The sequence below is a fragment of the Phalacrocorax carbo genome, chromosome 2 (assembly GCF_963921805.1).
Source record: "Phalacrocorax carbo chromosome 2, bPhaCar2.1, whole genome shotgun sequence".
Lineage (NCBI taxonomy): Eukaryota > Metazoa > Chordata > Aves > Suliformes > Phalacrocoracidae > Phalacrocorax > Phalacrocorax carbo.
In genome coordinates this window covers 104378302-104397343 of record NC_087514.1, presented here as the reverse complement: position 1 = coordinate 104397343, position 19042 = coordinate 104378302, and the positions used below count along the sequence as shown (strand labels likewise).

Here is a 19042-nt window from a genome sequence, read left to right as displayed (position 1 = left end):
CACTGACTTCTGAATAAAACTCAAGAAAGGACATGCTTTTGTTTCCTCCTTTCACCAGCAATTAGATATCAAGCCCTGCTTCACATGTTGGCCACAGGAGCCAGAGATGCCATATTTGTATGGCTTACTAACTGTAATAGAGACTTGTAGAATTTGCTTTCTAACCACATGAGCATCAGTATGAAAATCACATCGACAGCTGAATTATCACAAATCCAGCTGTAACAGGACACAATTTATATCCTTAAAATCTGATTAAACTTCAGAGTTTCCCTCATGAAATTAGGATGATGCAGCATAACTGCTCCCATCTAACCAGAGTTGAGGAAATATAGCCTTAATTTTAAAAAAACACCCCCACAAAAAACCACAAAAAACCCAAGACACACAAAACCCAAAACCCATCACAAAACCCAAATAAGTAATCCACAAGAATCTTACAGAAAGCATTATTGGAGAATATAGTTTTTTCTACCCTAAATCCCCCTATTTCATTGCCTTTGTTACAGAAATAATTACTAAGTGATGATGAAAGATGACGACAGTTGCTCATTAAGCAGAAAAGACTGCCAAGATACCTCTTCTACAATTAGTGCAATTCTTTTCTTCCTAAAAGCAGGGGTCAGCAACTACATACTGACAAAAAAGATTTTTTTTATCCCAGCAATTCAGGAATAGTGGTGTTCTTGTGATTTCTTGTTTCAATTAGCAGGCAATATTTGAATATATTTTAAATACCAAGTACAACACCAATATTACATGACTACTTTGTAGGACAGGCTAGGTCTTCACAAAAAGTCTGAAATATATCAACTGCCCTGAAATTTATTCATTTTTCAGAAGAGCACTGAATATTACTTTAAATGTGTTAATAAACTCAATTCAAATACTATAAAGCATATTAATGTAATAAAAACCTGAAGTTAAAATAGTTTTTCATATTAAGATCTACATTAGTGGACTATTCACTAAGAATGTGCAGGTAGTGAATAACTTGCTAATACACATCTTTGTTCTACTTTTGTATGTATCTATATAAACATACAACCCCCTTCAAACTGTACATTCCAAAAACAAGCAGGAAAAAAGCCTCATCTGCTGCTCATTATCACTGTGTACTTTAACATAATGTTATCCAACATTTTTTCCTCTAGAGAACTGCCTATGTTTGGGGGTGGGGTGGTGGTCTCATCCTATCAATTTTATCACATCCCACAATAGTTGCATCCAATGTACAACTACACTCAGATACTATCTAGTACCAGTTAGACAAAGCAACTTTGAAATGAAGAATTTTAAGCTTTGAAATTGGAAAAAACCATGATAGTTATATTAACAGCTATTACGTCTCCAATGAAGTATGACAAACTTGTGTGATTCTTTGCTGATACAAGTCTTGCTATTCCTGCAGTATTAAAAGAACTGTTCAGCAATAGTAATGAAACTACGGAGTCCTAAACTGATGCATCCACAGATTTTATAATTTCCCATTCACTATTTCAATTTCTACACCTTCACAAATCAGAATCCCAGCTCATCTCAATGAAACTAATTCAGCCTCTTCTGGTTTTTAAGTCGTTTTTACTACTCATATGCATATCTACACCAGGACAATACATGCAAACTCGCTACTTCACTGCAGATCCATTGGTACAATTTTTATTCTGATGCTACTTGACTAGGTCAGTACTGCAGCCCCTTCTTGCTACAGTTGGCCTTACCAACTTTTTAGTAAAAGCTATCTGTGGTTTTTGTCACCAGACTGGTACATTGACATAGCTGAAAAGTGAGGTAAGTTTACAGTAGCCTAGCAAATATACAGCCTTATTGCCATTTAGGCAAATAACTCTAAAAGATAGCTGATTAGCATATCACAGTATACTGGTAAATTGGCTGGTTTTAATCCATAGATTTTAAACTCTACTAATATTTAAAGGGGTAGAAATTAAGGAACTGCAACATTCTGCTTTTAGTCACTAAACACTGGAGGTTTTTTTATCACTGCCTCCTCAACAGGAGGAAATGATTCCTGGTCAGCTGTATAAAAATGGAACAGGATATTTCTTAAGTCACACACACACTTCAAGAAAAGTACACACATCTATACTACCGCCAGTGAAAATATACTCCATTCTTTTATAGTGCAAGGTGATGAAACAAAGATGCTTCTTCTAAGTACTGAAAGCTTACATGAACAGCAGCCAAGAAAAAAAAAATATCATAGGTGGCAGATGTGTATTTCTTTGCTTATGACATATAAAGGTGTCCTAAAACTACCTTGAAGTTCTAGATGATCTAAAACAATCAAAACCATGAAATCCAGAAGTAAGACTGCGTATCAGATATTTAGATTCCATGCAACTTCAAAAGGCCAACAGTGAGGGAAGGGTGCATAAAAAATCTTTTACTAGAAGCCAATGGTGGCCTGTTGGCTCCTCTATGGTGGCTACCCAATGGTACATTCCTATCCACTACAGTTATGTAAAAAGAGGTAGCTTTGTGAAATCCATATCAAAAGTTAGGCTAATCTCTTACATGTGCCATGACAATACACACAGAGCAGTGACAGGGTATCATCAGATTCCAGTCTCTTAGGATGATTAGGATGATGTGAAACTGAGCCATGAGAAGCTAAATCTGAGAAACTGAGGAAGAAAGAATTGCTATATCTTTATAGCAAGACCATTATAAACTTTTATCTGACACAAATGTCAAAGTTTCTAGTCAACGTCTTTAATAGCCAGACACAGTATCACCAACTCTTAACCAGGAAGTGAGACATAACACGTTATGTGAGATGTTATTTAGTGGGTCCTCCTTTTAATTGTTAAAAGCCACACTTGATCAAAAAGCTGCAAAAAAAGCCTTCAGAAAAGGCTTTTTAATTGTTTTAGGATGAATCTTCCCTTTAATTTCAATTTTAATCTCAGTTACATTAAAGCCTGTAGGTTATACAAAAAACAACCAACCAGCTCAAGGCATGAATGAACTGAAACACAAAAAAAGCTGATTGAAAACAAGTCTCATTTACCTACCTGTCCTTGCTGCAATGAGATGCGTTACTTTGTCAGGATCATCAGCACTCAGTACTAAGTTCTTCACAATTTTAGCTCCAAGTGCTGTAGCATGATAGTGTTCCCGTGTTTTCTCAATGGGGAAGTTTGTTGGGTAGAGTCCGCTAAATATTATGGTTACATCTGCCAACACTTTACTTTTCAGTTCTGGTACTATTTTTCTGATGTCTGGAATTTCCTCAATTTCTTTTTTCAGGTACTTATCATACTTTGTGTAATAATCAGTATGAACCCTCACAAGGATCTCTTCGAGGTATATTAAATGGTCATCATCATCTGTATCATCCTCTTCCTCTTCTTCCTCCATACTCTGGTCTAAAGACTCTCCCATTGTAATTCCAGACTGTTCACTATTCTGAGACTCTGTTTCAGCTTCTTTCTTGTCTGCACACCCATTTCCTAAATCACAAAGGCTTTCCTGTTCACTTTCTTCTTGTGCTTCAAGATCAGTTTTGTCATGAACATTTTCATTAGGTAGAGATTGCGTGTCCCCAGAATGGTTCACCAGACCATCCTTCTTCTCACTCACATCAGTGCAACTCCCTTTTGGCAAATTTTCATCCTGCAAAGGTTGTTTGGATTCCTTCCAGCTTCTCTTTTCCTCGTTCTCACTATCTGATACAGAAGTGGATGACTTTCTGTTATCCAACCCACCGTCACTTTCACTGTCACTAGACAGTTCAAAGTCCAAGTCATTTGTTGTCTTGTCTTGGGTTTGCTGCTTCTCTGTCACTATTCTATCAACTTGTTCTGAAAAAATGTGAGGTTCTTTTGTATTTGTCAAATCATTAGTGACCTCACTGTCCATTTTGTGATCAGCGCTATCATTTAAGGAGTCCTGGACATTAACTTTATCACAAGAGTTCATATCCCAGTCAGATGTTTCACTGCTTACGGAAGTACTTCCATTTGCAGTGCAGGTGTCCTTTGTAGCTTTGAGACCATTGCTTTGTTCTTCTACACATGTAACATTCTTTATTTCTTCAGCATCTTTTGCTGATGTCACTGCTGAATCCAGTGCCTCTGGTTTTGCAGAGTGGTTTACTAAGACACAGGGAAGAAATAAAGCATATACATATTTTCTCAGTTTCTTTTTTTAAAAATCTTAATCAAAATTTAATTGTCTTTCCTTAAACACAGTTTACAGATGCAGTTAGTTTTAAGTAACACAGGTCATGAGTAATTATTTGTTAACTATGCAAACATTAAAGGATTTATCTTGGTGCATGAGTTTTACGATTACATCTTGGGACAATGAAACTACTGTAGAGAAAAAAAAAATAGAGCAGAATTCGCTTCAGAAGGTCTCAATCCAGAACTACAAGGACTTCATAAACTTCCATGCCTTTCATATATTTCCTATTTTTCATAACCAAAATAACTGTATTTTAATAGTTGAAAAGATATGTTTTAGCAATACAAAGATGCTGTTCAAGGTTCATTTGAGACTGTGATGGAATGCAAGTAAAGAATAGACTCAAAGGCAGAAAAATAGTTTTAGGATGTGTCTTCAGATGTCTGCAGGAGAGAGACACACAATTAAAGAAACCGTAGGCATCCAGAAATCTGCACACAGACATTCATCAGGAACACCGGATGAAGTCACCCTGCTTTGTCTCTCTTCTGTGCATGTCCCTGCTCTGCAAGTAACAATACCAGTCAGGCATAGAGGTTCCACACCATAGTGGCCCAATCCAGCTTGAATACATTATTACTGTTTCCATATTGGACATCTCTAGGTCAACAAGGGAAAAAGAGTGATGTCACATAGATAATAAAAAAACCCTTGGCAAAACTGGAAAGAACCTGCAATTCTTTCTTAGCTATTGTCTTTCAAATACATTTTTTCCCCAAATTAATACTAACATAGTGATGTATACCTTCTAAATCCACTGTTTATCTTATGCTGCTGACCCTGCTGAATGTAAGATTCTTGTGTCAAATGCCAGAGTGCCACATTCAGTGCTAAACATCCCACAGTAATTTTATTAGCATGATTTGGGTGGTAAGGTAAGCAGAGATCAAAACATTCATTTTCAGCAGTATGTTAAGACCAGACTATTGCTCCAAAGTGGGGCAGGGAAAGGGACCAAAAAGGAGAAAGAGGGAGTTGGTTTCCTGACCACTTACAGAGAAGAAAAAAAAACTGCCTTGTTTTACATGGAGGGAAGGAGGAAGAGAGAAACTGTCCTCTACATGTTCTTTAACAGTTTTGTGTATTGCCACATCAGCTTTCCAGCCTTAACAGCCAAAATGTTATTACTGGTACTCCATTTTGCTGTAGTCACCTACTAAAAGGAAAGCTATTAACAAGAACAGTCAAGTTTTACTAAGCTTGTTGCATTTGTGCTGCAGGAGCACTCTGTCAACTACAATAGTCTAGGATTGCTCATCCAAGTACAACACCAATACTAGTAAGACCATCACAATGACTTATATCAATCACATCTGAAAAACAGAAAAAGTTGTAAAAGCAGTTTAAAAACTATGTAATTACCTTTCTTCTTCATTTGAATTTCCCTTGACCCAGGAGGTGCATTTATATCTCCTATCCCCTGAAAGTATACATATTTCTTCACAGTTATCAAATTGGGTGCAAACTTCCAAACATCTTCTCTATCATCAATGATGCAAACCATGGAGTCCCCACATGGGAAGAGATCTCTAAGAGACAAAACAGTTGATAAAATTAATCTAGTTTTAGAAATTAATACTATCAATGAAAGTAGTTTCTGTTGATGTTCTGGTATATTACGAGTATGGCTGCAGGACATGCTTATATATGAACTTACAAAAAATCAGCAATATTAAAATTACAGAATTCAAAATACAATATTCAAACTAAGTTAATAAAAAAGGGAAACAGCTATTTTTAAATCTCTATCCCAAGAAGCAAGAACCAACAAGCCTTTGCAAAAACAAAACATTACAACATTTTGATCTAGTTTTCAGTTTATGTCAAAGAACAGCCCAAAGCCAACTATCACATGGATGATACACTACCTATATATAACTAGGAAAAAGACCCAAGAACAGTTTTTAAAGAGTAGACTCATTCAGTCTAAGACAAAGGAAGTAAAAATTATTAATACTTATATAACCTAGGTGGAGGAGGTAGAATACTTAAGATAAACACATGCATAATAAAAACAGAGCAAGAAAAAAAGGCTTCTCATTTGCTATGGTCAGATGGGGATGGGGCAATAATTTTTAATTTAGCTATATGAAATACTAAACATGTCTTTTAGAAAAAATCTTGGCTTTATAGTCCAAAAAAGATCAGAACCTTGTATTTAGACTAGAATATGAATTCAAGGCTCTAGATTACCTAGTCTCAAGAAATACTGCAGAACAGAAACTACTAGATGTATAGCACATTTGAAAGCCAGAATACTAGATATTTAAATATGAATTAACCTGAAACTGAGAATTTTAGTTTAATAAAAAAACTACAACATAAGTCATTATACCAGATCAGAAGCCGTTAAAGTGGCAATATGGCTAAGTTATTACAAGAATAAAAAGAATAAGTGAAAACATGATGCCATTGCTGCACATTCTTACTGTTCCAGTACCACAGAACACATCAAGTAGATGAAATGCTGCAATACCCAGAACATTTCAGTTTTACAGAGACAGGGTTGATATTTAATAGGCAGATAAGGAAGAACTACAAACATGTTAAATATAGAGTAATTTAGCATATTGTTTCTCTCACTTGTCCTATTTTAATGCATAAGACCCATATACATACCTAAGATTCCCAGTTTTAGAAAATGGATCGATACATTCATCCCTTGACAATATCCGATGGGAAAAAAGCTTCTTCTCAGGGTCCAAAAATCCTTTTGAAAGAAGAAATCAAAAAGTTAAAGTTCAAGATGTTTGTTCCTTGCTTATGTTCTATATAATGCAGCTATTTTAATCTGTGCAACAACAGTTTAACTAACAGACAATATTAAGACAGGAGATATTATATGGGAGAAAGGGTAAGCACAGTGGATCAAGTATTTGTAACTAATGCAGTGGGATTAATTTTTAAAATCCCATCTCATTTTCTTTCAACATAGCAACAAAATTCAAATTAAAATAACTAAATTTGTGACAGCCAAATAAATTAGGCTGAAAGAGATACATCAAGTGATAGATACACATGATTTTTGTAACTTACATTTATCTCTCTACAGGTGGTTCTTTAAAGCTAAATGCTCTCCTTAGCTCATTATGCCTAGGGACTGCAGAGAAGTCTCACAAGAGTCGGCAATGTGCTGCAATACTTAAGCACAGTGGGCAAGTTAAGGGACAGTTTCAGCCGGAGCTCTTGCATTTTGTAGGTTTTAAGTTGTACCTCTAACAAATACTTTAATACATTTACATATAATGAATATAACCTGGGATTCCTAGAAATATTTAGGCCCAGTTGCAGTAACTTTTCTGACTGCACTCTAAAAAAACCAAACCAAAAACAAAACAGGAGAAGCTGTGCTAGCTGATCTTAAAGCAAGATAAAATGCCATTATTTAGGAAAATGGTGACTTGGGTGTACAAACACACATGCACATGCTTCTGAACCTAGCCTCCAATAACAAGGTCATCTTCATGAGCCACATCATTGCTTAGAAAGAAACTGGCATCTTACATGCTAATCTGAATTTTTCATTTTACTGAATTTATGTTGAAGTTTGCATCAACTTCTCATTTTTCTTATGAATAATACAAGGCAGTCAATACTTATCTGGGAACAATTTTTTACAGCTTTATTTTATTTTAAATGGTGGCCATCTTACAGCCAGAACCAGTTCAAAATAACTACAGGCTCTAAGGACCAACTTTTAATTTTCTTTCAAGGAGCTTTGCAATTTGCACAGAACACATGTTCAACTCCTTTTACAAGTCCAGCTCCCAGGAGTACATTAAGTTGCGTCTTCAAAAACAGAGGGTATAAATTAAAAAAAATATCAGTCATTTCTGAAAAGTTGATCCTTTATGTATTTAATATTAATGTGTAATTGGAATAACTTAAAACCCATAAAAGCAAGAAAATTCCGAGTTAAGGACAGAGGTTCAACCTTAACTCACCCGACTATGCTTAAGAATTGCTGCAAATTCGTAGAATCATCCCCTGTAGTGAGACCCTTGCAGTACCTAGGCATAATGAATTGAGAGAATTAGCTACAAAGATTTATTGCCATAAACACAGATATTTTGACAAACTACATAAGCTGTCGTACAAGTTGTTGTCCTCCCCAACCAAATTCTCTTCTACTAATTATCTGAATACACAGGGACACTCTACACTAAATTGGACAGCAGTGCACTGATTAAATGGCAAAACCAGAATGAGGCATTCAGTTGCGGTGTTGTCTAGCTAGAGCTACAAGAAAAGGGAAGTTGAACTAGGAAAGCCTGAACACAGAAACCCTGGCTGCCAGGGATTAGAGATGAGGTAGCGTTCTGGAGCTTTTCAATAATGCTTTTGCAAAGACTTAATTTTAATACTTTTTCTTCCTCCTTGGTAATTCACTAAAAATACACTGAGGATAAAGCTCAGCAGAGATGCACCAGCAATGATAGAAGCCCATCTTAAGAAAGTTGGGTCTTTCAAAGCTAAGCCACTTGAACAGCAATACAGAAAAGAGCACTAGTCTTTCAAAGAAGTTCTTCACGTGTCTTAAACTGTGGTTTCTTTTGAATGTTGCCTAGCCACATGAATCAATATAACAGACATAATCCTGATGTTTTCACATTTCAGGGAAATGACAGATAACATTTCATTCATCATAAATAATTCTTTTTCTTCAATAGTATGTGAATACAGTCTTTAAATCTTTGAAAAGGCTATATTGGCTTTTCACTAACCTATTTAGCAATTCTACTCCATGCAAGAGCAAAAAAGACACCTAGTGGCTAGAGAACATACTGTTAGTTAAACCATTAACTTTTAATTGGTTTATGATTGCAAATAGAACATAAATCTCAAGAAATAAACTTCACATTAAAAATAATTAGATGCAGATACACCCTTAAAGATAAAACTAAGTAAAGGCTAAGACTTTTTTAAAAAAATCATTATACTGCTTTCAATAACAAAAAAATGGGAAACCCTCATCATGGAAAACACTACTACCTTCAAAATAAAAATCTTTTCACAACCTACATATTGAAAGATTTAGAATTTTATGACAGTACACTGTTCAGGTATTAACCTTTAATAATGAAGGCTTCAAACTGATAGTACCTTCCAAAGTGTTGGTGGCTTTTTCTTTAAGAAAAAAGTCCATACAGACCACCCACTTATATGTGGGGCATTTTGTTGCAAGTTTTTATTACTTTGGAGCAATGGAAAGGTCTATGTATAAACTCATCAAGTATACAGAAACGGCAACAGTGTTCCTCAGAAGTGCTCTTAACATTATTTCATTTATTTATTTATTCCTATCCATTTCCCACCACTATATACTGAAAAATGATTATGGTCACAGTTTGCTGTCTTAGTGTTGATAATGAACTTTTTTCTTTGCAGCTTTTTTTAAATTGGAGAAATATCAGTTTGCACAAATCATTCCAGAAGGATAAATGTTGATTAATTTCTCATTTTATAAGCATGTTTTAAAACATTAAAGCTTTTCATAGAATTCAAAGTGATTGAAGACAAAGACGCTGTTTCAAATCAAAACTGAGCTTCCATTTTTTTTCATACATTAGACAATGTTCTAAGTATGCCTGTAAGTAGTATCTTGAACGAACTGAAGACACTATCATTATCCTTCAACTGCCATATTAGGAGGGACTCTTCAGTAGACTTACCTACAAGAGATTATTCCCCCAGTTGTTTGTTTTCCAGCATCTCAGACTGGGTCTTTGCATGCACAGTCTTATCAAGCTGTGTTACCTAATCTCACATAGACTTAGAAATGCAAACTTTTAAACTTAATTTTACAAGTCTTATTTAAAAACATTACAAGATGCAATGTTCAAACGTAACTAACTCATACTGGGGAAGTCCCAAATCTTGAAGACCTATTGAGTTAAATAGCAACTCCTAGCAGAAGTGATATAACAGCAGGATCCAACATGAATTTGAATAAATCCTTTTAAAAATAAATCTGAAGTTAAATTGCTGAAGAATCAGGTCCCCTCCAGTTCTACTTCAGGTCCTACTTTAGAACCTGGAAAGGAGCTGTTGACCCAACCTTTCAGTAGCATTGGAGACCTTCAGACACTGGTGATTATATACACACATATATTCTGTCAAATATTTATGGAAACACATACTGTAATATACTTGCTGTAACAAATCATACCTATGAATGCCCTCAACTTAGTCCTACTTTCTAAATTCCACTATAAATCTTAAGAGTGATTTCACATTGCGTTACTGTTGCCTAGTGGCCTCCGAACTCAAAATTCACAGTGGCATTGTCTTTTAAAACCAGCATTCAAGCCGACTTCAGTATTAAATACACTGAACTTCTCTTATGCAGAGTAGGAAAAAAATTAAGTAACAATTGGTCCAAAAAATTGTTTAGAAGAGAAATAATATCGGAAACTCTGGATTATAAAATTCAAAACTCATCTTCATAAACAAGATACCACTTTGTAAATGTGTCAGACTAAGAAAGTGTTTAGGATAAATGACTTCAGCAGACAAATGGTGCTTACAAATATCAGCTAATCCCATGTAACAGCTGATGGGAGTCAGCTGGAATGAGGGAAAAAAGGACTGACAAGATGTCATGGGTTTGCAAAATGAGGAAAAAGCCTTCCAGGACATGGAAGGAGCAGCTCAAGAGTTCAGATTTCAAAGGCACATAGGATGTATATGGAGAACCTAAGAAAACAACCTCTTGCTTGTGAAAAAGATTCCTGGCGTTTTATTACAAGACCTTCCTTGATGTCGCATAAAATACCAGACTGACAGCTCTCCTTGAGAAATCATTTAACCAACACTGCCATCAAGTGTTCTCTATCTGTATTAGCTACATATTTCTGTTACTGCATCTCAGTTATATCTTGTGGACCAAAGGCTGTATCAACTGTTTCTCCATACCAACCTATTTCAGCTGAAACTGTAACCATCATCACTGTACAAGTAATCCACTTGTAGTTTGAATGCCTCTGAAGAGGTCAGACAGCTTCAGGCAAAAAAATCCAGAAGTCTGGGGACGTCAGGAAGCAGCAATACCCTGATTTGCTTATTTGGTAGCTATTTACTTTGTGGAACAAATGGAGCAGCTCAAGTGTAATGCTTACAAAAAGGCCTGTCACATTGTAAGTATCAGTCTGTACCAGCATGGAGACTGCAGGGCAATCCAAATTTTAGCTCAGAGATTAAAATGAGCAAACACAGGACCAAATCACATGTTTAGAGAAGATCAATCATTGGGGAAGCACATACACATCATTAGTTAACTACCTCTGCAACTCACTCTTCTCCCTTGCTCTGAAGCATCTTCTGACCTTAGGTGACACGCAGATTTTGGCACATAGATCCAAGCAAGGAAGATTGCCCACCTGCTTTCTTACTACCAGGTATTTAGATCTAGTGTATAAGAAAACCATTCCCCTTTTGCTGCACAAGAAATAACCACGCTCCAAGAAGGACAACAAGGTACAAAAGTATTAATGCATTAGCAGTACACAACGTATAATCCAACAGTGAGGCTGACAAAGCTTCAGGAATCATAGAATCATAAAAGTTGGAAAAGACCTCTAGGATCATCAAGCCCAACCATCAACCCAACACCACCGTGCCTCCTAAGCCATGTCCCGAAATACCACATCAACATGTTTTTTGAACACCTCCAGGCATGGTGACTCCACCACCTCTCTGGGCAGCCTCTTCCAATGCCTGACCACTCTTTTAGTAAAGAAATTTCTTCTAATATCCAATCTAAACCTCCCCTGACACAGCTTGAAGCCATTCCTTCTTGTTCTATCACTAGTAACTTGGGAGTAGTTGTTTCAAGATTCTTCAAACAACTAAGCAAATACATATTGAGTAATGTAGGAACGTTCCCTTGGATGGGCAGGACAGGACATGCCTCTCCTGAACTTTCTTTCATGGAGAATTACTTGGAGACCACAAATAGGTATAGCTTTCCAATTACAGAATTCTCTTACATTTGTTGTTACAAGCGTCTTCTGTAGCTTATTTAACATGCATAAAGAATTCTCTAATTACAGAATTCTTTTCCAAACTGTTCTAGAGCTTAGCTCTCTAACTATTTTGGAATCTTGCTTTCTTGCCAAGAAGTGGGATCATTGCTCAAGGCACACGTGGCAACATGACACAAAAAAAGCAGATGTGAAAGACAACTTAAAAAACATAGGAGACACAGAATAGCAGCAAGGACAGTCTGACACGCAGAGTCATAGCCTAAAACAATTATATGGTCTTAGTCTGACAGATTTAATAAAGGAAAGTCTGAGGTGAAAATACTATTCTGTCAAGGAAGACTCAAGATGCGGTGAAAGCCAATTTTACATTTTAAACACACGGTCACCCTCCTAATGTGAATTCAACCCATATGCTTGCATCAGGGTAGGTTTCTTTCATGCTTATTAGAAAAAAGAAAATATTTCAGCCAGTGACCCCCACCATAGACTATTATTGCTACAGTTTAAATGCAAGTCTTCAGTTACTAGGAGAAAATATTTCTAAAGTTCCTGAAAAGAGTATGTGAAAATATTGCTAGATCTGTGCTTTTCCTCAAATAAGCGCATCTCAGCTCCAGGATGCAAACAGAACTGCTGTAAATTGATCTATAGCTGCCAAACTTCCTTTGGTGAAGGGAAACAGGAGGAGGAGATAATTTAATGTTTTTCTGGAACTGTTGCTTTAGATTTCTAAGACAAGTGGTGTTGCAGATCATTTTTAAAGCCCATTAGCATAATTTCTTACTTAATTCAATAGGAAGGAGCTAGTTGAAATGCCACAATCTGATTCTCTAACCATCAGGGAAGCAAAAAAGCACACTTCTGATGGGGAAAAAAGGATTATTTCTAGAGTTACAGGCCATGCAGGAACTGCCTTGTAAATAAGCCAAGAATTCTGCTTACAGGACCACTTAGGAAGTGTTTTTGCCCTAAACAAAGAACAAATACTTGAAAACAACCACAGAAAGAAAATGAGTTATATTAACTTTATGATTATGATGGCCGATTACATAAAACAACATACTACTCACCTGCAATTGTATGTGCATATAGTCTGCTGCCAAAAGTAAACACATGTAATTCATACAGCTTGGCAATTTTTTCCAGGAATTCCTTACAATGAGGACGCAAACGAGTATGCAACATAGGCTCACCTCGACCTAACTGGAAGTGAAATATTCCCTGGAAGAAAAAGCATGTTTTATATTATCAAAATACTAAACAAAAATGACAGCATTCCAGAAATGTCCTCTTTTGTCACTTCCACTACCTTTATTCAGTCTGACTAGGCTAAAGCAAGTTTCAACCACAAAGGTTACGTAGATGAATAAAATCCAAAGCACATTTTCTCTCTGTGCCAGGCAGTCCAACACTAAGGTTTTCAAATGTAGGAAGCTGCACTGTTGAAAAGTTTATGATCAAGGTAACTGTCATTCAAATCTTTACTTATGGGAAACCAGCCTGAGAAAAGTAACTTGAGAAATCTCTCAAAGTTCAGGATCTCACTCCAATCAGTACTACTCAGTGAACTTCACTCAGATGAGTTTCAGTACACACTGAGCTCAGAGAAAGACTTTGTTGAATGGAAAAATATTATGTCTATGGAAACATACCATCAGATAGCAATCCAGGAAGGAAGTTTGCAGATAAAGATCCCAGTTAAAAATTATCTCAAAATCTTTTAAAGATTTTAAAGGTTTCTTCAAACCATGCATTTATACAGATGAAGACATAGCCTTTCAAATACACAAGGTTTTTTTAATCTTCAAGCTGAATATTCACTGTTCCCCTTCCTCTCAATTGCAAAGTATATTCACAGCTTGTTTTTTGCTAGCAGGTGTGAACACATGCTGAACCTACTGGGCATGAGAGAATGGCAAGAGGAACTAAGCAACTGCAGTTTGCACGACACTGGAGTTTGAATTTGCATCCTCCTGTACGAGACACTGTAGACACATTCTAATGTGCTTCCTGTTTTTAAGTTTCCAAATTGGAAATATTATATGCTAATAGTCCCTATCAGTTCAACAAGTGTTTCATGAAGAAATTAAACAGCAACACCCAAACTCCCACAAAAGAAACAAAACCAAAGGAAAAAATCACTAGATGTATTTATGGAATGACAGATGTACTAACATAGGACTTTGAACAGTAATTCATTATATCTGCTTTAGACTTGGAGGGGAACAAGTCTCATTACTGAATACTCAGCTTGTGAATTGTAGAGGAAGGAAAGCAGAGATTAAAAATAGCTACCTGAAACTTCTCACTTAAAGTTACTGGAATGGAGAAGTGCAGGAAAGCATAAATGGAAGAAAAAGTGTCAATTTAAATGAGAGAAAAAAGGAATATTTTCAGAAGGCTTGTTTCTCATTTTCGGTAGTTCTTCAACTACAATTTTATCTAACCACAGAATGTTTTCTTTAAGAACTGTAATTTAAATATTATTAGAAATATTCCTGCTACTTTGGCTTGAAAGTTAACACCAAATACTTACCTTATTAGACATTTGTTGGCAGTGCTGTTCTGTAGTATGGATTAACGTCTGGTCCAAATCTACCATGAGCACCAGCTTTCGATTTCGATGTAGTCGCTGTTGATCTTCTCTTCCTAGCTGCTCAGCTTGCTGTAACAAAAATATTCACAACTAAGCTTAGAAGAAGCAAATTAGGATTATTGTCATTTGTGTATTGTAAACTTGGGAAGTTCTGCTACAAACTAACTGAATAAGAAATGATGTTTCAGCATAACTGTAGTGATGACAGCTTTGTCAACAATTTTTTTCTACAGGAAAAAAATATTCCCAAAGTCTACTCTCAGATCTTTGTGACACTAGGAACTCTTAGAATTAATAAAGCAACACAACAACTTCCAACTTCCTAATGTAATAAATAAGTAACCACCAATGTAATTTAAGGCCAAGAGCCTTGAGTAGAAACAGCAGTAGCTTTGGGGTACACAAAGGACAAGCTCATTGGTAAGTTCGAAAACTTTGGCTGCTACATTCAGCAATTTTGTATCAATTAGATACAATACAGCTGACAACACAAGGCTGAGTATAAAGCTGAAGCTGCTAATGACAGAAATTTTTAACTGTCAACCTAAGCTTAAAGCATATATGGCTTCAGACATAAATAGATTACGTAGTTCTATGTGGGCACTGGTATCAAAGACCTCGTACTCCAGTAAATCTGAGTTGAAGTTAACTTTCTCTTGTGCACATTTATGAACTTTCAAAGTACCACATTAAGCTCTGTGTTCACTTTAACCACTTCTGATAGCAAGCTGTAACGTCACTCACAAGACAGCTAACTTAAAAGCAAAGTTAAGTGGACCATTATGGAGAAGTAGGAGTCAAGTGCAAATTGCCCTCTAAAACATGAGGACACTTCTAGCTGCTTATAGCTTCACGTTTCTTCTCATTGGTGTTCGTTGAGGAGTTACCAAAAAAAACCGCACCGAGCAACAACATAAAAAGGTAAAAAAAGATCAAGTTGGTAAGGAAGACAAATAGAATGTAACCCAGCTGAATGCAATATCTGAAACAATGAAATAAATTTAGCACTCAGGTCAGCTGCAAACAAACTAGCTTTACTATATCTAGCAGCACCAATTTCAAGGTGAGGGGTGAAACTAGGTTTCAAAGACACTGCAAGCTTTGAACACATTTCAGCTAGTGGAATCTGAACTTTACGTAAATTGCTCATTCTTAGAGACAAAACCATTAAAGTAGGAAATTTTCAGGCTGCTGTCACAGAAGTGCCATCTTTTCAGTGCACAGCTCTAACACCACTACAAAATCTGATAACAATCAATCTGCATTAGGGTAAACAAACCAGAACCGTGGGCTACAGACATTCAACATCAAATTCCTCTTCAAAGGGAAGCCAGACTTGCTGTACAACGTAGATACAACATTGAAGAAACTCCTGTAGTTAAGCTTCTGAACTATAGAGCTACGGTGAAAGGTATGAATAAAGAAAGCATGACAGTACTTACCTCAGAGCTGACTTTCAGTTCTGGGACACTGTGAACCATAGACACAGTTGCTGTGGATAGTGGCACATTCTGCTTTCCATTCTTGCTTCGTATCCTAATCATGCAGGGAAAAGAAGCATCAAAAGAGAGTAGTAGTTTAGTGAAAAGTTGAACAAACAAATCTGTAGTAACAAACTAGTCACCACCAAAACCACTATGATTAAAAAAGAGCTATTTTGACTAATACACTCATTCGAATTCTTGTTAATGCAAGTTACTCAAAGTGGATAGAGAGATCGAAGGAGCTCACCATAAAAAACTTGCAGAGTCACTATAATTAGTTATGCTTCCATATAATTATTTAATGAAAATTGACTAAGATGAAACAGACATCTATTTACTGATTGGCATTAGAAAATGGCTATAAACTAAGTATAACTACCAAACCATTCAAGTTTAAAACTTCCTTTTTTTTGCAATCATTCCACATTCAATTATCTACTTTTCTCCAAGCCAGACTATGAAGGAAATGTAAGCCAAAGGATAGACGAAGTTACTCTTTTCCCTTCAGCACAAACATAACAAGGTACTACATGTGTGTACCTGTATTTATTTTATTTATGTGTATAATACACACACGTACAGTCTTACTTATGTACAAATCCATATGATATATAGATGCATGTATATGCAGATAAATATTGATACATACAGGTACATATCATATTGAGAGAATGAGTATGTGCACACACACAAGTACAAAACCTTGAAAACGGACGAAGTTGCCCCACACAGCGTCAGTATCACTAGCTTCCAGCTTACACAGATCAATTTGTTGGGAACTCAGATATCTAATTTTAAAGACACTATTTATGGTTCACCAACATAAAAAAATGCTACTGTACAAGTTTTGTCCTATGCGACACATGCAAATCGTTTAATTCTCCCAAGTACCTGTCCTACCAAGGACAAGATTTGGTATCAGATCTACAGCCAGAGTTAAACTTCACCCAGTTTTCACTTCATGACAAGCAAGCTCCCGAGGAGAAAAATGTTGCTGAGCTGTGTTAAGGCCAACACAATCACAGATATGCTTTTATTTTACCATAGTGTTTGGAAGCACCGATACCCAGAAATGAAAGAGATATTTCATTTGGTCCAAAACTTACATGCACATTTTAGCATCTTGCATCCTTTGCTTCAGAGATCAGAACACCTCTTACATATAACACAGAAAAGTATTTTAAATGAGCCTTTATAAAAGATTAACTGTTTTCAGACCATTTGTTGAATGAACTTAAGAATTGTTTAACAGAAAGGATGTACCACCAACTAACACCCAACAAGTTGGCTGTAGACTGGCTGTACTCGCTTTTCTTCAAGTATTGATGCTTTTGAATTGCTTTCTGATGTAGGCTCAGCAGACCTTACACATTCTTCCAGATGTGTAAGCCGTTTTGCATAAAATGAAGAGACTATCTGAAGTAGAGGAGTATTAACTGAGAAAACTTAATTCATTGCATACCCTGAGTTTATCTAGATTTTTAATGAACCTCAAATCAAGTATTCATTCAGGGCATGCAAGTCCATATTCATTAATATCCTAACTTTGTTAGGTCTGTTTTGCCAAATACTTGTTTACAAAATATTAACAGCCAACTTCTAACGAAAAGTTATATCCAACCATTGACTGGGCTACATACTGCATAACATTTTCAATATTCAGTCCACTTGCACTGGTTTATAAGATAATGCTCACAAAATAATTCTTAATAATGACTATGAATTAAAATTAAACCAAAGTATTTCCTTCCAAATGAAATGAGCATGCAACATTCATTTCTAAAATCCAGGCTACTATGCAGTCCATTTTGGAAAACAGCTGTTGAATTCGTCATTTGATATGCATTAAAAACATTCTATTTACCAACTATTAGTAATGAGAGCGCGCAAAAGAGAAATACAATCATCTTTTGTATTTGCTTTCTTTTTGGCCTAAGGCTTAAATTCCTTTAGTTCCATGGCAGAACATTTCACAAAAAAAATAGAAAACAGTTCTGAAGTCTTAAATTGAAAGCACTAGAGACAAGCTAGCTCCATTCAGACACAGTACAAATGAAGCAAGGTCACACGAATGAGACATATTACCTCACAGCTATTTACACCTGTACAGATAAAACTCTCAGGTTTATTAAGTCACTGTTGACACACCTTACAACTCTCAACCTCAGTTGTGAGTACATAAAAAGCAAAGTGGGATATGTTGTGATGAGAATTTATGTCTGTGTGCATGCTCTTTACATTTTCTACCTAAGGTAGTAAGTAAGCTGCCCCACATTTATCTCCACAGAAAGAGAGCGTGCACAGTTAAGTCAAATTTGTAACATGAAGTGTAACTCAAGTACCCATGTGGCATCTTATTCACCCATATTCCTAGTTACAAATCCCTGTAATGGCTAAAAGGAAATATAGTTCTAAACAATGTATCTGGGACTACAGTGACACATAAGGAGCAAGAGGGCATATATTTGAAAATTTCAGGGTGACAAAACAAGTGCCTTGTGTAAACAGCAGAAGTAAATGAAGACACTTTGCAACAGCGGCACAGATCCTGCCTATTTCACAGAATGGTCTAGGTTGGAAGGGACCCCTGGAGATCATCTTGTCCAAACCCCCTGCTTGAGCAGGCACACCTAGAGAATGGGGCACAGGAACGTGCCCAGGCAGGTTTTGAATGTCTCCAGGGAAGGAGGCTGCACAATGTCCCTGGGCAGCCTGTTCCACTGCTCTAGCACCCTCACATCTTGGTTTTACTCACAAGGAACACCAAT

General features: G+C 36.3%; 1 protein-coding gene across 4 annotated transcripts in view; it reads right to left on the bottom strand.

Moving 5' to 3' along the window:
• CTDP1 (CTD phosphatase subunit 1) overlaps positions 1–19042 on the bottom strand; it is a 121288-nt gene that overhangs the window by 83995 nt on the left and 18251 nt on the right. For all 4 annotated transcript variants that reach the window (XM_064443741.1, XM_064443739.1, XM_064443738.1 and 1 more), the window contains 6 exons: positions 16233–16326; positions 14731–14859; positions 13265–13415; positions 6829–6919; positions 5572–5738; positions 3036–4118 (listed from right to left, as the gene is read on the bottom strand). In XM_064443741.1, the coding sequence (XP_064299811.1) occupies positions 3036–4118; positions 5572–5738; positions 6829–6919; positions 13265–13415; positions 14731–14859; positions 16233–16326 (1715 nt within the window). The remainder of the gene's footprint in view (positions 1–3035; positions 4119–5571; positions 5739–6828; positions 6920–13264; positions 13416–14730; positions 14860–16232; positions 16327–19042) is intronic.